Below are 18794 nucleotides of genomic sequence, written 5' to 3' on the forward strand. Positions count from 1 at the left end.
ACTGCACGGTTGAAACTCACTTGCAAGTTTTTTAATTAATTTCTAAGACTTTGTATTTTGACATGGAAAGCCAAATAAGGTTTGTTCTACTTTCGTAGCTGCTAAATCCTATTCTCCAGGCAGCAGATTGGTTCATTTCCAGCCTGGATGCCTCCATTTTCTCCAAGAATTAATTCCCTGAAGTAATTTCACCAGCATGTCTCTACTTCAGTGAGCAAGCCCAGCTCTGCTCTGCTAGCCATTTCTATTAATACAGCCATCTCAGGCCCAGAGAATGACCCCAGGGGAACCTGGCAGAAGGGACTTTTTTGCAGATGCTACTTATTTAAAAATCCTGGGATGGGAAAAAGGTATTGGGTTGTCTGGGTGTGACCAGTATAACTACGAGGAGAGCATAAGAAGGATGTAGGAGGGTGAGTCAGCAAAGAAGGTGTGCTGATTGAAGCAGAGTTTGGAGTAGTGAGGGTCTTGAAAATGGGGGGGGCAGCTCATGTGGCAAGTGAGAGGAAGGATTTCTAGAAACCAGAAAGGAGAGAGCAATGGATCTAATTCCCTGGTTTTGCCTGTAAGATTCATTTCAAATTTAGCTGACTTCCAAAAGTAGAGGGTGATCAATGTGGGCTATTTAAAGCCACTAAGTTTGTAGTAATCTTCTGGCAAATAAATAAGGAATACGGGGTCCACTCAGAGATAGACTAACCCACAGCAAGCCACATGGTTACCCTGTGCCCCATTCCCCCACTGGGCTCAGTACCAAAAAAAGCATAGATAAAATCAAGAATTAAGTCTATTATTTCCACAAGCAATTTTTGAGTGTCAGACATGTCCCTGGAAGAAGGCTGGCTGCTGAACAAAACAGAGAACAATACATACCATTCCTGACCTCAGTGAGAGCACAGTTCAGTAGAGGGATAGATGTTGGTCAGATGACCCCACAGGATCATATACTGTGATAGAAGAACTTGTGAAAAGTAGTCATGACGGGTCCTTTAAATAAAATAGCTGGGTCATGTAAATAAAACCATAGAAAGGAACTGATCTATTTGTAAAGATGAGACCATTTCCAAGAAGATGGGGCATGGCAGCTAGACGTCATTTGTTGTTGTTGTTTTTTCCATTTTTATTAGATTATTATTTACAATAATAATTAATAAATAAATAAATTGCTTCGTATCCCAGCTGTAGCCCCCTCCCTCTTCTCTTCCCAATCCTATCTTTCCTACCTCTTTCCTACCTATATCCCTTCTCTAGTCCACTGATTGGGAGGTCCTTCTTCCCTATTTTTTCCCTGTTTTTTTTGTGGGGGGGCAATAAACACTTTTTATATTAATTACAGTTTATTCACTTTGTATCCCAGCTGTAGCCCCCTCCTTCATTCCCTCCATCTGACCCTAGTTTATCAGGTCTCATCAGGACTGGCTGCATTGTCCTCCTCTGTCGTCGTTTAAAGCTCTTTTTCTCCTGAACTAAGTCTGTGGCCCTCCTTTGTTCTCTCAGCTTGAAAGATACAGCAATGTGGCAGCTGTTATAGACATGTAAAAAATAAGCAGATAGAGGAATGGACAGATGGCTCATCTGTTAAAAGCACTTGCTACTCTTGCATAGGACATGAGTTAGGTTCCCAACATCCATATCATGGGACTCGCAAGCACCTATAACTCTAGCTTCAGGAGACCCAGTACCACTCCCAGCTTTACACATCTGTGCACTGGTCTGCATGCAGACACACAGACGAATACACACATACACATAAAAAAAAGACCCCACATAATTGAAAAGAAAATAAATCATAAAAAAAAATAAGTAGAGACACGAAATAGCTTATGATGGCTTGAGTTGACAAGGAGATTTGAAGGTGTAATACGTAGACAAGAGCAAGGTCTTGGAATTTTTCTCAATGTATTAGAATGACATTTGCAGGAAGAGCACCCTGATTACCTGACTTCAGCTATACAAATTCGAGGGGTTTCAAAATGATACCTAGGGCCAGCAGAAACAGCAGAAACTGCAACATCAGTAGATATTTGGGGTGTTTTCTCTACGTTTGTTAAGGCACATTAGCATTTCCATAGCTTTGAAAGCAAGGCCTTCCTCAAGTGATCTAGTGAGGTTAAGTCAGAATCATTTACTGTAGGCTTCACTTGACCTGGTAGGACAGGGGCTGAAGGGAGAAACTTAGTTACCTTATTTATGGAAGCACAGAGAAATACCCAAGCATCTTTTCTAGGGAATTGATTCTAAAAAGCAAAACATTCCTGGGCAGGCAGAAGGTAAACAAGCTTGCTGCTAATGGGGAAGCCAGCTCCAGGAATAGGGCCAGCTTTACTTTGTATCTGCTTCATGTTTAAAAATAATCTTCTCAACACTTCAGGTATGTTTAAGGGTTTGTGGGTATGAGGTTGCCTGTGCCTTCATATGGAAGCCAGAGGAAAAATTCAGGTGTCTTGATGTATCGCTGAGCACCTTATTGCCTTGAGACGGGGGCTCTCATTAAACCAAAAGCTCAGCATTTTGTCTAAGTTTAGCTGGCCACAAAACCCTGGAGATCCCCTTCTCTCTCTGCACTCCCCGGTTGCTGGGGTAGGAGGCAAGAATAACCGTACCTGGCTTTTGACATGCATGTTGAGGATTCGAACTTTGGTCCTTGCACTCGCTGAGCAAGCACCCTTCCCCCACTGGCTCATCTCCCCTGCCCCCGGATTCTCTACATGTGCATTCATTACTTGCTTTTTTTCACTGGACATAATAATTTTGTTTTCCAAAATAATTTTTAAGAGTTCTTATTTTTAGAGCCATTTTAGGTTCATAAGACGATTTGGAGCCGTAATAAGACATAGAGGTTGGCCACCCCTGCCTGCGTGGTGTTTCCCCACTGAGAACAGCCCCCTCCAGAGCGACAACGTGTAGCAGTCCCCTAATTATCACCCAGTCCGATTTTATACTCTGTTCCCTTCTTGTGATTGCGCATCTCTTCTCACCTCCTCATTTCCTCACAAAATAGCACATGTGTCAGTACAAAAGAAAGCGGGGGTGGGGAGAGGGGGGATATCCTTGTGAAAGCTTTGAGAAGTGAAGAAAATTGTCGATAGAACTTAGTGAGTATTCAGAAATAGCCTCAACATTTTGGTGACCACCTTTCCCGCCATGCTTTTGCTACCCACACAGACCCGCGTGTCGCAGTGTTGATTGTTGTGTAACCGCATAGGCTTCTGGCCTCTCGAAACTGATGACATATGTTGTTTCAGAAACTTTCTTGCTTGCTTCTACCCTAATGTTTTTCTTTTACATAGAAAAGCCAAGGGTCATTTGAAATCGCCGCATAATTATTGTATATGCAAGGTTTTTCTAGGCCTGCTTTAAAAAAAAAAAAAAATGAGAGTTAACCAATGGTCGCTTAACATCTTCGTTCTGACTTATCGAGAGGATGCCAAGGCAATCTACATAAGACTGCTCTGTCAGTACAGCGTCCATGCATTCCATGAGACAAATGAGCAAGACAGGAAAGACAGCTGGTGGCTGTCCTCATTGTCACCATGCTATTCTCCACTCAATTTCGCTGTCCTGGAATGCGCTGGCAGTTTGCTTTAGGGTTATCTGGCCCTGGTCTCTTTCTGTTGCTGATGAGCTGGAGAAAGAATTCCTCCAGCAGTTTGTGCTTATGCAGGCAGAGGGCCGGAGAGGAATTACATCTCCTTAAAAGAAGCTTAAAGCACAGCGTTTTCAGCATAATGGAACATATAGGTGGACATGATGGGCATTAAGGTCCATCTGAAGACTAGAGCCTCTGTGTGAAAACAGGACTCTATCTGTTGAAGCACCACATCATTTGTTGTAGCAGAGGTCCTGGCCATGTGGCAAGGAAAGGCATTTTTACCAGATGCAGGCATATCCTACTAGCTGTCAGAGTTTGCCTTCGAGTCCACCAAAACCTTTATAGCCATCCTATCTAGCCTCGTTTGATTAAAATTTCTGAGGCTTCTTTCTTAAACAATATTTCATTTTATAAACGTTCTGGGACAAAAAGGGTGGGGGAAATGCAGGAATCAGTGAGATACACAATTAGGCAGCTTGAGTACCTCACTCACGGGACCTCTCCACAGTAGCTGTCTGCCTCCCCATATTGCTACTTTACCCCACATAACCTCCTTCCCTGCTGGAAGGTCTGGTCAACAGCTGGAGCCCAGGGTAGAAGAATAAGGTTAAGTTGACAGAATGCTTCCTCGGTGAGTCCACCACTCCTCTGGAGACTTGAGGAAAATTCTGTCACCCAGCAGTCCTCATTGCTAGCATACTGAATCTCACATCCAGTGAGTGACTCAGGTTTCCTCTCTCTCCGCTCTTCTTTTGTTAGTAATATCATGACAGCTACAAAGCCAAGTCCTTTTACTACCACACTTTTCATACCATGATGTTGCTGAATGAATTCTTTAGAACCCAATATTTGGAGTCATGGATGCTTGGGAAGCAGAGAGAGAAAGAATTACATTTATCACTTGCTTTTCCTTCCTCACTTTATTAGCACACAATTCCATGCATCAATCCCCCATTTAAGTCCCACCACACATTGTGGCTGGCTCTGAGTCCTTGAGACTCACAGCTCATCAGTCCATATAATTGCCATTCAAAGGGGGTGTTGTCTTCTTCATTTCACAGGAAAGGAAACAGACAGTAAACACAAGCCTGGTATTGTTTGTTTGTTTAGGTAGAAGACAGATCAGAACCCTACTCTTACTGGGGCCAGCACTTCTCTTACCAATGTGATAAATTGGTTCTCCAGAGTTAAACCTCTGACTCTACCATTTAAGAAGAAAACGAAGGGCTGGGGAGATAAATCAGCAAATAAAGTGCTTGGCATACAAAGTGTGAGGATCAGAGTTCTAATCCTCAGCCCCCACATAGCAGCCCACCTGTGATCCCAGTGCTTGGAAGGCAGAAACGGGGATCCCTAGGAAGAGCTGACTAGCTAGATTATCCAGATCAATGCATTCCAGGGTCAAAAAGAAACCCTGCCTCGGCAAATAAAATGGAGGGTGATCAAGGAAGACTCGTGATGTCAACCTCAGGCCCAAACACATGTGTACACAAACATGTGTAGTGATATGCATACAAACATATAAAGAAGCATACACACCATTCACACATAAACACAAAAATGTATGAAAAAAATTGTTAAGAAGGCATCAGCATTATTGGTAAAAATAGAAACAGTTGAGACTCAGACTGTAAAATTTTGACTCAAATTTTATTCTTGGCTCCATCTGTTTATATGTGGCTTTGGATAGATCATCAACTTTCTTGTGCCTCAATTTCCTCGTCTGTGCAATGTAAGTACTGATAATACTTCGGGGTTATGAGAGAGAATACAAGAAATGTAAAAATAAAGTGACAGGCAGAGGACCCAGGAAACACTCTGTCTTATCTTCAAGATGAAGATCAGCAGTCTGGGTCTGAGTCTTACCAGTCGCCCATCCAAAAGAGAGCCTTGCTTCAAATAATGGCAAAGGCAAGCTCAGGGAAGGTACTGTTATACTCCCTGTTATACTCCAAGAGCACTATAAATGATTGGCAAGTACCCTGTTTACTATTATAGTATCATTTAGACCCAACCAGTTTTAAGTCACTCACATATATTAGCTCGTTCAGCCCTCACAACAATCCACTCACATCAATGTCACTATAGTCGAAGGCAACAGTGACCACGAAGGACTCTAGAAGAAACACCCCATTTTATAGATGTGAGCCTGGAGTCACATAAGTAGGAACTATCAGATATTGGGTTCAAATACAGGTAGCCTGTTTCTAGAGTCAGAGCCCTTAACCAACATGCTCGTCTAACTCACAGACATTACTCCTGATTCTGAATGGCAGCATCAACCTTAATAAATATTGGAGCTTGTTCTAAGCTGGGCACAGTGCAAACTGCTCCCCTTGTGTTTTTATGTGTTAATTCATTCTCAGTGACATGATGGTCTCACATTTTGTGGTTGAAGAAATTGAGGCAACAAAAGATCAAGTACCTTGGCCAAAGAATCATAGTAGTTGGCAGGGCTGAGACTCTATCTGTATGCATCAGAAGATATTTTTCTCATCAACACCAGCACCTGTGTTAAAAACACTTTCATGTCTGGATCCCAATTCAGACCCATTCTATTAACATCACCAGAGATAAAGTCTAGACTTCTGCCTTTCAAACAAAACAAACACTTCTTGAAGAATTGCATGCTGCTTTAGCCAGCCTCCTTCCCATCCATGAGAAGTTAGATTTATATGGGTTCTCCCTTCCCACTCACCTAAAAATCCAGGATGATGTTCCTGGCTCCTCAGTGAAGAGAACCTTGAAAGGAAGACTGCACTTTCGATCCATAGGCATAGAATCTGATAGACAACCATAGACAGGATGTCTTGCCACAGCCTTTTCCCAAAGCCCCAAAGGGGTGGGGGTGGGGGAGATTAAAGATGTCATTACACTCAAAGATCACAATTACCATGGACGATTTTGAAAGAAGAATTACACAATTTTTTGGACTTATACCATTATTCTCTTTGTAATGTTTCTTTTTTGAATACCATCTTTGTTTAAATTGTAGAGAATAAAGAGGGGGAGAAATGGTGTGTTCTCCATGGGTTCACATACACAGCACTTCAAGCAATTTCTTTACGATTATTTGAACCACTTTTGGTTTTTCCCTCCTGCCTTTATATCTTATTCTCTCTCCTCTAACACTTCCTAAGTCTGATTTTTTTTTTTTGTTGCCATAACAAATCACACAAGTCTGTGTGCTTTATAGAGTATAGCTTTATTTACTTCATGTTCTGGATTCTGAAAAGTCTAAGGACAGAAAGCTGGGACTTTCTCAGCTTCTATTGAGGGTCTTTGCTGGGAGCCAAAGCTATCTATTGAAGCCAAAGTCAAAGCTATCTAGTGGAGCCAAAGCTATCTACTGAAGCCTAAGTCAATTAGTGAGTCAAAGCTATCTAGTGGAGACAAAAGGTGTTTACTAGGCCAAAGCCAAATAGTGAGCAAAGGTCATTTAGTGGAGACCTAAAGCTATTTAGTGAAAGTTATCTAGGACCCTAACTCATGGGTGATAGACTGTGAGGACATCCGTTTGTTAGAGCATCTGTGAGAAAACATCCCTATGGTATCTTGCAGGTACCCTATTTAACACATGAAAGCACTCTTCCTGTCTCTTGCAGCAGCTAATTACCTTCCCCCTTTCCTGCCTTCTCCCTATATAAGTTGGGTAAAAATTTCTAATAAATGGAAGCCTTGATCAGACAAAGAGACTTGGCTTTCTTCCTTGTGCTTCTCGTCCCCCCCCCCATTCCTTCCATTCTCCTCCCTTAGGAATCCACGTTCAAGCCCTGCTGGTTGGGGCAGGTCTTCTTTCTAGATAACATGGTGGAGGCTTCATGGGATGAGGCAGTGCAAGCAAACTAGAGGAAAAATCACTTTTATATAACAAAGCCACTGCCTCCAAAACCCAAAACCTAATCTATCCATTAATAGACTCAACCACCCTCCAAAGGCCCCACCCCTACTTAACATATGAGCTTGGGGATTAAATTCCCTACATACAGAACTGGGAGACACATTTAAACCACAGTGCTTCTCATTTATATGTGGCTTTTAATAGGGCATACATCACTTCCTGCTGCCTCTCTTAAGACATGAAAATTCCACTCCCACAGCCAAGGAGAACTCAAGGCCTACAGCCTTAGAGAAACTGTTCAGTTGCCTTTATCCTTAACAACTGTGGTGCAGAAGACCTTGAAGGACAGCTAGCTGCTCCTGGGCTATTTTGAATTTGAGAATATAAGAAGAACAGATCTTCTTCTTTTATATCAGCACTTGTTACTGGGGGGAAATGTTGAGGGCTAGAAAGATGGCACAGTGGTTAAGAGCACTATCTGTTGGTTCTTCCAGAGGGCAGTTTCCAGCACCCATTAACAAAGGTCTAGAACACCAGCTCCAGGGGATCTGAAACCTCTGACCTCTGTGGGCATCTCCACTCACGTGCATATGCCTATGCACAGACATACACCTACACATAATTAAAAGCAATAAGAAAATCTTAAAACAAGTTGTATCATGCACCTAAATGCACTTGGCAATAAAATCCAGCAAAAATTATATCAACTGAAGAATTCAAATGTCTCTGTTAAAGAGGATGAAATTTAAGGTGTGCCTTTAACATCCAATCTGGATTTCTCTATACCCAGGTATCTTGGTCTTCCACAGACTACAATCAGATATGTCCAACCCACAGTGCACCCGAAGACAGCTATGAATGCAACCCAACACAATACCATAAAAGTGCTTAAGCATTATGTTTTGGTATTTTTTTTTTTAGTAATGCTACTGGGCCATTTTTTGAGGTGAACTTTGTATACCACAACAATGTGTTCTAATGCCAAAAGGCTGGACATGTCTGGACTCACTACGTCATTGCCAGGAGATAGGGTTACTGATCCACAGCCATGCTTACCAATGCTGGTAAAAGCCAGATTCTCCTACTAAAGGCAGCTGACTAATAATAGATATCAAGTGCAGGGTGACAAGAAAGAACTGGTTTGCAATTACAATGTGTGTTCCATCAGTTGCTGACCCCTGGGATTCATAGCAATCCAGGTAGGCTAGCCCTTTCTATAGTAATCTCCCCCGCTCTTCGAGCTATAACAAGATGAAGGGAACTTCTCACTGAGGTTGTCTGGCTAGTCTGAAGTGCATAGACACCGGCAGCACCTCATTTTCAGACTATGAAGGGACCCTCCGTATTTGCACTACAACATCATAACTGTCCCAGAATCATCTTTTCTGCTGAACACTGTCTCCTGGATCCCTGCAAAATCTTGCCATTGGCCCTATTTCAGACAAAGAGACCTTAAGGCACAGCATATGAAAAACATCTTCACTAAGACTGGGGAATACAGCTAGCCATGCATTCCCATGCAAAACCAAGGGAAGAGAACAAGTTTCATGAGATAAATATATGTTGAATGTTAGGGGGAATTTTTTTTCTGACAGGGTCACAAGTGAATAGAATGGAACTAAGGACTGATGAAATGAGCCATATATAAGTTCCATCCTACCACAGATGAAGAAACCAGTTATTGCTACTTCTTCGTTCTCTGCTGTGAAATTCATGCTCCTGAGGCAAGCAGGACTGGGATAGGACAAAGGACCACAAAACACCATTATCTAGACTCAGAACAATCGATGCTATCATTAACGAACACAACTGTGGTTACCAGTCCTGCTAATAGTCAATTAAGGAAGGGTAGGGGCTCACAAGGCAATTGGCTGGCAAAAGATCTGGATGAGGGGAAATCACCATCTCTAGTTGTTCACCCTCTACTGAGTTTACCAGGCTCTGATGGATACTTCAAACCTGTGGTCACACAGATGGCTATGGTAAATCTTGGGTTACAAAACAAATTGAACTGACGTGAACATGAGAGGAAGATTTGTGGGGAGGTGGATGGGGTGTTAGGGAGAGGGAAGTGAGAATGGCCAGTATATATGGAATACATTGAGTATTTTTTAAAAGAAAGAAGTGGGTAGGAGGTTTTAAGCTCCCAAATATTCCCTATCTAGCAGGCAATGTACTAACTCCTTTAAGTGGTTTCACTTAAAATTTTCAATAAGCCTGGACTGGGGCCCTCATTCTCCTTAGTCTACAGATTAGAAGGTGATATTAGAAGGTGATACCCAAGAGAAGTAAAAACAAGAAAAGAGAAAAATAGGCGACAGGTCTGAGATTGATCCCAGCTTGTGTTTTAAATCGTAACATACAATATCCATGAGCACATATGTCACACCTATCCATGAATAGGTAAGCATTCAATTCTATACTTTTATTTCTCTGTGGACACCCACAAATGAGTGTGGATCTTCTCATATCAAGGCATCTACATCAAAGATGAACCTCATATTCATGGTGAGTGAGAGCTGAGTCCTTACTGAGAAGGCCGTGTGTTCCCGGATCCACTTAGACAAGATGCCTTTTATGAGAGCAGCTGCTTTTGTTCCTTACCCTCGGCCACTGTTGTCATTGCCTCCGAAACAAGTCTGGGCAGAGAGAGGAGGCAGGCATTGTGAGGGCCAAGACAGAAAATGTGTTGCATGACAACAAGAGCAATATTTTGTAAAGGCAGAACAGAAGGTCACAGAAACAGCAGACAGAGGCTCAGAGAGCGACTGTAACGCATGTGCTATCTCCAAGGAATATGTCCCAAGTGCAAGCAGCCATGCTGCTTCTGGGCTGTACAAATAAGTCATTGTGTGTGAACAATTCCGGAAGAGAGGAGGAAATAGCCTGAGACTGGAGACAAGGAGAATAGGGGTGCATCTTATTTCTGTGTGTGAGTGTGTGTCAGGGGAGTTGGGGGCGGTGGTCAGTGTAGGCCTTGGACCCGCTGTTCCCAAGAATTCCAAGGATGCTCAATTTTTCCTGTTGTTCCTGAAAGGAAGATGCATCTAATTGGGAAGTCACAAGGCTTATCACTCCTTGGAAGTATCACACCACTCTGAGTGTTCATCAGTCAGACTCCCACCCCACAGAGCCCAACGATCCCCAGCCAATCATATTGCTTAAAGCAACTTGATTGCAGGAAATGAATTTTCTCCATGAGCCACTCAGCTCAGTGCTACCCAGGATTTTCTTCCAGTACCATGGATACATTTTCCCCTGTAGGGGCTTTTCAGCATCTTGGCAAGTACTAGTGGCAACAACATCAGATTCTGCGCATACCTCTAAAAAGTCTTAAAAGAGGCCCATAATTTTTTGGACTTTAAAATGCCCTTTTTGCTCTTTCTTCTGTAGTGGTAAGGTATTCTTCAATGTTGTGCTAGAGACTAGAATATTTACAGCTATATTTCATGGAGCACTCACTCTATCCGGAAGAATAAGTATTAGACCAAGGAAGCCTCTGTGCCCAGACAACTTTCTGATACACTAATGATGGCTTTCTTTGTTGCTGAACTCTGCAAATATATAATGTACCTCGCATATCCTTATTCTCTACTTCCCCATAGCCTCCTGGATTCTCTCTTCTGTTATTAAATATTTACCTGGACTTGCAATTGTCTGAAGCAAAAGGTCTTTTTCTTATTATCATGATAGCCGAGCACCTAGAAACATTCCTGTTGCCTGAGGCAGGAGTAGCTCCTGGAGTGAAGGCCATTTGTGACAAAGACAAATGTTAGACTTTTCTTTTGCTATATTTCCATCTTTATTGTGGAGTCTGGTGATCCATCACATTCATCAATCATCTGTTGAAGTTTGTGTCACTTCTCTATAAGGCTTGTGACACTTGCTACCCTGTTCTGACACATGAGCCAAGGGAACCAAGCTTACCCAGAAGAGATACTAGGCACCATTTTGGAAGAGGGCAGTGCACCATAGAGGCAGAAAGGCCAGGCCAAGAAGTCCTGGATAAAGATGCATTGCTGCTACCTTCCCTTGTGGTTAAATTCAGGTTAGGCAAGGGTGTGTTGGAAACATGAGAGTGAAAGATCCCAGCCATCATCTAAGCTAGGGTGCCACATCTTAACATGCCTAAGACATTCCCAGCTTTATTGTTAACTCTGGAAGAGAGATCATGTAGTCAAGGGGATTCTCTGGTCACTTTTAGTGAACTCTTTTGAAGTAATGGGAAGGTAAAGTGGGCTTGAAAATACCAGTACTTTAGTTCCTCAGAGTCCTCAAACAACTTAATCAATTGAAGTAGATTGGTCTGAAGTCCCTCCATCCACTCCATCCACATTAAAGTGGCTGGGATTTTTTTAAGCCAAAGTACAGGGTTTGAAGAATATCACTGAATCTCCCTGTGAGCTACAGTTGGCTGAGTATGTTCCTCACTCCATTTTGGCAACAGCAGTAGCCATGGTTTTCCAATCGCAAAACCAGCTGACCAGACATCTACTTAGATAGACACACACTGCCAAACCACTAACCCAGACCTCTGAGACAGCCAGAACCTCTCTGAGGGCAGCAATGAAAACACCAAGCCTGCAGGTTTAAAGCAGCTACGTAGCCCACCCCGAAGGCTGGAGGGTGACAGAACTAGGTGTCTTAGGTCTATGTGGCCCACAACCCAGGACGATGGTGTCTTACAGACACTGGATTCTCGAGGTTAAAATGACTTGGTTAAAAGGCATCCTGGTATTTACAGGAAAGTATCAATTCTCGTCTCCTGCAATATCCATCAACTTCGTTATGCCAAAAAAGAGAAAAGACCCTCCCAGACTTGCTCCGCCTATCTCACTGCTTACAAGTGAGAACCCGACAGAACAAATCCATAAAAAAAGGCAGAAATACAGTGTCAGGGCCATCCTTGCAGTCTGCCTCCTGCTCAGCTCTCTTCCCCTGCAAACACACACATGATTCAGACTATAAAGGCTGACCATGGGACAAAGCCATTCCCACTTCTCATGTCCAGTCAGTGTTGGATACACGACATTGTGGACAGCCATCCGTGAACCTGGTTGGGTTTTCAGTCTGCTTAGCAGTTGCTTAGTCCGTGGGATGGCTCCCCTCAGGATCCGTATGGTACCACCGAGGCTACTCCTTTCTCTGTTCCTCTCCACATCCCCCTTCACAGAGGTGAGCGGATGCCTTCATTTGGGCCAGGCTGAGCAGGGGTAGCATTGAAGGTCCAGTCAGACTTCTGCTTCCTGTGGTGGTGTTATGTACCACCCTAGAACATGCCTTCCGCAGCCAGACTGTCTGCACTCAAGACAGACCCTCAGTGTTCAACCTGAGCGAAGACCTAAAATCTGCCTAAGTTCTTCCACGTGTGAACTCTGTCACAATCCTATTTCTTTTTATGTTTGATGTGAGCACCGAGTAAAGAAAAAGCATGTATTCATAAACTGGGTCAGTTATTGGGGTAACCAAACCTAGAATTAAATCCCTCGGGTGTGGTATAATGTGACAGAAGCTCCTTCAAAGTTGTCCTCAGTTTTGGTATTTCACCAACAGTGGAAGCTTTGATGTGTAACCCTACTTATTCTACTCTGAGTCTATCTCACAGGTCATTGCAACCTGGAAAAATGAAAGGAATGGAGTAGGGTGTGATAAACAGAAGGTTACCTTGGTTCAGAGCCTGGAACATTCTAGCCAACTTTAATTTTCTACCTTCTTGAGAGCTGTTGTTTGCAGATCTGAGGCTTTGCTTGCCATACTTAAAAAACAAGAAAAAAAAAACCCAAAAACCTCTTTTTTAATTTTCTCTCCATTATAAATGCACAGCCTTCACTCAGATCTTACAATGACTGACTAATAGAATTCCTTCAACAGGGAGCAGGCTTGGAACCTGGTGGGCTTTCCATCGCTGATCTGGTACCTTTTGGTGTTCTAGCTGGCTTCTAAGTTCTTGATTCTGGAATCTGGGAACTAGAACATGAAACATTTTACTTCCATTGAAAACAAAAGAGGAGGAGCAGAGTCCAGATGTTTATATCACTAAAACATCCATGGATTGAGGCTGGCAGTCCTCTCCTCATGTTGAGGAAAAGGTCACAACCTTCCTCATTTATCATGGAAATGGCACTTTTTACAGCATGCATAAACCTCTAATCAGTTCCAGTGTCTAGAGCTGGCCCTGGGGGAGGCAGATTGAGAAATTTTCTTTCGAATCAGGATTCTCTTTCTCCTAATGGAGTAGATGGAAAAAACTTTCTAACTTAAGGCCAGTCATAGGTCCCTTAGACACCATGGTCTCTGCCAATTTGATCTCTCCAGTGTAACACAGATGTAGGCAAGACTGAGTCAAAACTCATGCTCTATGCCAGTGACATTACAAGGCTTCCCCAAGACTTATGAGTAGTCACAAGGGCCTTACATGTCCCGTGACACTTCCACTTCTGAAATTCCATGCTCCAAAGTATTTCATCCAGTTTATGATCAGGCGTAAACCCAGCCTCACCCTCAGTTTCCACCACAAGCTCATGCTGAAGGGTATTCATGCGAGTTAAATACTGTACCAAAGGGTAAGGAGGTCAAAGAGAGAAGCAAGATCAGGTTCTATAAAATATGTAGGTTGAAACATAGTTAAGGGCTATACAGATATAGAGAAGATGCTTTTAAAACTCCTATTAGCCAACCAATAAGTCCTTAACAGTTTTATACACTTTATACACTTGTACTTCTCTGAACTGTGTCCAGCCTTCCATGTTCTGTCCTGCCCCTACCCTTTCTTCTGACGCTGTCTCTTCAAGACAGTAGATCAGAAACTCAACTGCTGGCAGGCAGTATCACACACAACAATTAGGGATATGCCAACTTCAGAGAGGAGCCAGCATCCCTCAACATTCAGCTTTGTGTTTCTAACCCTGGATACTTCAGGTCATGTGGTCACTGGGTGATCAGTTTACAGTCCTTGGATCAGCACCTCAGCTACCCAAGACAGTGAAATAGTACCTTCTTCTCTGTATCGTGTGCCTTAAACCTTGCCAAGGTTAGATGTGCTACATGAAAGGTTATAAGGTAATGGGATCTTGAAAATCATGCAGCCAGGGTTTACCTAAGGCTCCACTAATTTATGTCTATAGATATTTGGTGTTTTTTTTTTAATTTTGAGAAGGGGAGAGGGGGTCTCGTGATGTAGCCTAGGCTAGCCTGCAATCCTCCTGCCAAGTGCTAGGATTATAGGCACAAACCACTTTTCATGTCCTGAAAGTACTTTTTTATTGTAGGAAAATACATATTTATCTTTATAACTCAGTAAGCACATGCTTACACATGCACATAGTTTGTTATCATCAACATTCACATTGTTGATGTCACATGGTCACCAACTTGTACTGCCAAAACCTTTTCATCAGATCAAGCCACGGCTCTGTATTCATTAAACAATAACTTCCGATTACTTCGTGCAGGTCCTGGCAACTGACGCTTTCATTTTCATCTTAATAGTGGTGGCTTGAATGACAATGGCTCCCATAGGCTCGTGAATTTGAATACTTGGTCTCCAGTTGGTGGCACTGTGGGAGGAGCTGTGTCACTGGGGGAGGACTTTGAGGTTACAGAAGACTAGTGGTTCAAGATCTGAGCTCTCAGTTGCTGCTCCAGCCACCTACCTCCACGCCCTTTCTCTGCCATCCTGAACTGTAAACCACTAGTACTGTGAGCCCAGTTAAACTATTTCTCCTATTAGTAGCCTTGCTCATGGTGTTTTATCACAGCAATAGAAGAGTAACTATGACACTCATAAATGAAATCAGACCGTGCTTCCCCTCATGCTGAACAGGTCTCAAGTCCAATTAGAGAGCTTTTGGTTACTACCAATTTATGTGTGCCACTACTGCACCTTTAGGGTTATTGTGCCATGCTCAACATTGTGGCTCGTTGGTATCCTACAAGGGTAGGACTCCTGGCTGTTACCCTCCTTTGGAAGTTTGCATGGTGCCCTTTGGTACCATTTTAGAGCTGGTCCTCGGGGAGGAAGTTTTCAGATCAGATTCAGCTCAGGGGTCTCCAGGTTCTGCGTCGGAAGTGAATGCACCATGAAACTATCTTCCTGTTGGGGTGCCAGGCGTTCTCAGAGTAGATGTTAGGGGAACACCCTCTTCATGCTCCTCATACAACTCCACCCCTGCCAAGAAGAGCAATTTCCATAGCTCTCCTAGGAATGTGCTAATGTATCCGTTATAAAGAACCTCTAATTTTTTTTTCTGGCCACTCCTTCTCCCTTGCTTACTCTCTGCATTCCCTTTCTCAGCTGGCTGCCCTGCTCACTGAATGTCTGGGCTTCTACTTATCTTCCCCACTTGCATTTGTGTGCATTCCCTACAAGCTAAACGTCTGTTGGAAGCGACACTTGTGAAGTGATCCGTATTAAGATCTCATTTCCCCAGAGGCCCATATTTTCAGTGAGGTTTTCCTCTTAGGCAGAGCCCCGCTGGCAGCCCTGCTGCTGTCTGGTGGAGTCAGCGGAGTTGGGTTTCCCCCTCGACGTGCTGTTTATGTTAGGTTTATCACTTGGACCCATGTTTAGTTTCTCCTCCTCCTCCAATATGAATCACATGTTCATGAACAACAACAACTTCCCGGACCAACCCATGGGGTGTTTACATACCAGATACTCTTTTTAGAAAAGTGATTAAAGGAAATGCACTTCCAAGCTTTTCTTGACAGGCCCGGGGAGCGGGCTCATTCCCTGCAGGGAGAAATAGTTTCCTTCTCCACTCTGCCTTCTGCCTTGGGCTCAACAATGGATAATCGCACTAAACACATAAAGCTGCTGTTTGGTTCAGCCAGCAGCTTGGCTGACAGCTCACCTCACACCCTCCTCTGAGCTTTTCCATAGCAAAAGGTAAAAGACCTATTCTTAGGTCAACAAGAAATGAGTTTTTCAGCCCCTGGGCAAGTTGGGCTGTTTCCTAACTTGTATAGAGTGATGCTGCCTAACTTGCCACAGCATAGAAATGAAGCAGGGGACAGCTCAGCTCGTGCCATGCTGGGGGGCTGGAACACTGTACCCTAGAAACGAGAGGAAACAGGATCCTCTAGGGTGGGTCTAGGCCACCCAGCATACCCTAGTGATTTGTTTCCAAAAGGTACACATCCAAGTGAGGAATGAGCCTTAATGCAGAGTCCTCAAGTCACCCCAAGTTTTGAGGCTTTTGGGTTGTAAACCCTCCTCAGTACTTTATCTAGGCTGTACAAGAACAGTGAAGTGAAATTTGGATGAGACAAGCTAACCATCTTTAGGCAAGCTCTGTGCCACTGAGATATACAGCCTCACCATTTGGGCAGTAAATCATTAAAGGGGATTTAGCTGAACACAGGCAGGCTCCTGTACATTATTAATCAAACATGGGAAGGGAGGTCTCGTGTTTCTAGGCTCTGTGTTGACATAAAGAGAAGCCTCTGAAGGCTGTGTTCTCTCTTCTGCAGCAGGCCATTGCACTCAGCAACATTCCACTTCTGTGTCTTTCTCAGGCACTTGCCAGCCACCTGCTAGAGCAAAGTGTCCTCCTTTTGTATGGAGCACAGGCTGCAGCCAGCACAGAAAGGCTAGAGAAAGGGCTCACAGGTGCCCTTCCCCCAACCATAGTTTCCCCTCCCAAGCAAATCTCAGCTGTGCTCACCTGGTGAAGTCTTACCTTCTCTCCTCACGCCTCACTTCTCCATCTCCACACTTGTGTACTCCAAGCCTCACACCTGTACCCTCCAGCCTTGCTTCCTTGCACATCAACCCTCCTGCCTGACATCTCAGTCCTCTTCACACTTCACGGTTCACCCTTCTGGCTCCATTCACCACTCCAGCCTCACCTCCTCACACCTCACCTTTGCAGCCACCCAAGATGGATGCAGACAGAAGTCCACCTACTAGGACCCTCCTCTGAGACCTGCTGTTCCCTCGCTTCTCCTCGCTGACCTGTCAATAGGCTGCCAGAAGCCCTGCCATGTCCCAACTTCTTATGCCCCTAGAAGCCCATCTCCTGGGAACTGTGGGTCAGAAATACAACACGTGAGAAACAAAGGAGCCAGGACTCTTTCAAAACAAACAACTGTCCTCCCTCCCCCCCCAAAAAAAAAACTGATTGCCCATTTTCTCCAAGCTTCTGCTTCACGATTCCCAGGATGTGTGCTATTTTCTGAATGAACACAGCTCCTGTGCCAGGGGTCTGCTCTAAAGAGTTCTCACCTTGAGACTTTACCAAGCAAGCAGGGTTCATTGGAGAAATGCTCACCCAATCCCTGCTCTTCACCCCTGAGGGAGTGCTTTCCCAGGAAACTTTAATTTTGCAAATGAGAGCCAGTAACTAACAGGGAATAAACTTTCCCAGGGCAATGTGGTGCTTTAAAAAGATGATGGATGGATGGATAGATAGATAGATAGATAGATAGATAGATAGATAGATAGATAGATAGATAGATAGCACAGGAGCTCTGTTCTTTCCAGACATACACAATTAGGGATAAAACATTATCCTGTTCTTAGGGCAGACAACAGGAGCATCGGAGCCACCAGCCAGGCACCCCAGATTATCACTGGAGCAACCACCAATCCTGTCCAGCTCCCCATCAGCCCCCCGGAGAGCTTCCAATCACTAACAGTACCTCTTGGCAAGGACGAGATGAGAAGGAGCTGCAAGAACACGAGCCCCAACTGCGCCCAGCGGTCCAGCTCCATCTTTCCCGCTGCTGCGCGGTGACTGGTGTGAAGATGCCTGAGTGAGAGCAGGGCAGCAGGCTTGCTCTTGCCGGGACCTCCTCAAGCCCCAGCTGAGCCAGAGCTCGGGTTTCAGCCCGCTGGGCTCTCCCACCCTCAGCTAGGGGAACCACCTTCGGCCAGAGCGACGTCAGCCCAGAGCTCTCCTCTTAACCCTTGCAAGGCTCGGGAAACCGTGGCCACGCCTGGAGGCCGGTGCACTGCGCCCCATGGGAAAGCAGCAGGACACCAGGGCCAGCTCCGTTTCGCTAGACTTCCGTCGTCGTCAGCCTTTGATGAGGGTAAAAGTAAAGATGTGTGGTGAGGAGCACCTGGCCGGGAACAGAAGTAGGAATGGTTGTGGGACCTCTCAGATGAGGCTAGACACAATATTCGCTCTAACATCCCACGCCACCGCAAACCTTAAGCTACAGAGCTGAGCTGAGAAGCTAGGGCTGGAGGCTGGCATAGGAGGTTACCATGGGGCTGGGCTGGGAGGCTGAGAGGGTGAGATGGGACTAGAACCTGGTTATGGAAAGCTGAGAAAGATGGCATGGAAGGCTGGAATGGGGGTCTGGGACAGATGTTGGTTGTACATTCCCTGGACCAGCCAGATTAGAAGACTGGTC

The 18794-nt window shown here is 44.4% G+C and overlaps 1 protein-coding gene across 1 annotated transcript in view; it reads right to left on the reverse strand.

The window, feature by feature from the left end:
* Pamr1 (peptidase domain containing associated with muscle regeneration 1) overlaps positions 1-18493 on the reverse strand; it is an 83740-nt gene extending 65247 nt beyond the window's left edge. The window contains exon 1 of the mRNA XM_021629429.2: positions 18075-18493. Within this exon, the coding sequence (XP_021485104.1) occupies positions 18075-18147 (73 nt within the window). The 5' untranslated portion in view covers positions 18148-18493. The remainder of the gene's footprint in view (positions 1-18074) is intronic.
* Between the last annotated feature and the right edge of the window lie 301 nt (positions 18494-18794).

This window comes from Meriones unguiculatus, chromosome 18, assembly GCF_030254825.1.
Source record: "Meriones unguiculatus strain TT.TT164.6M chromosome 18, Bangor_MerUng_6.1, whole genome shotgun sequence".
NCBI classification, from domain to species: Eukaryota; Metazoa; Chordata; class Mammalia; order Rodentia; family Muridae; genus Meriones; species Meriones unguiculatus.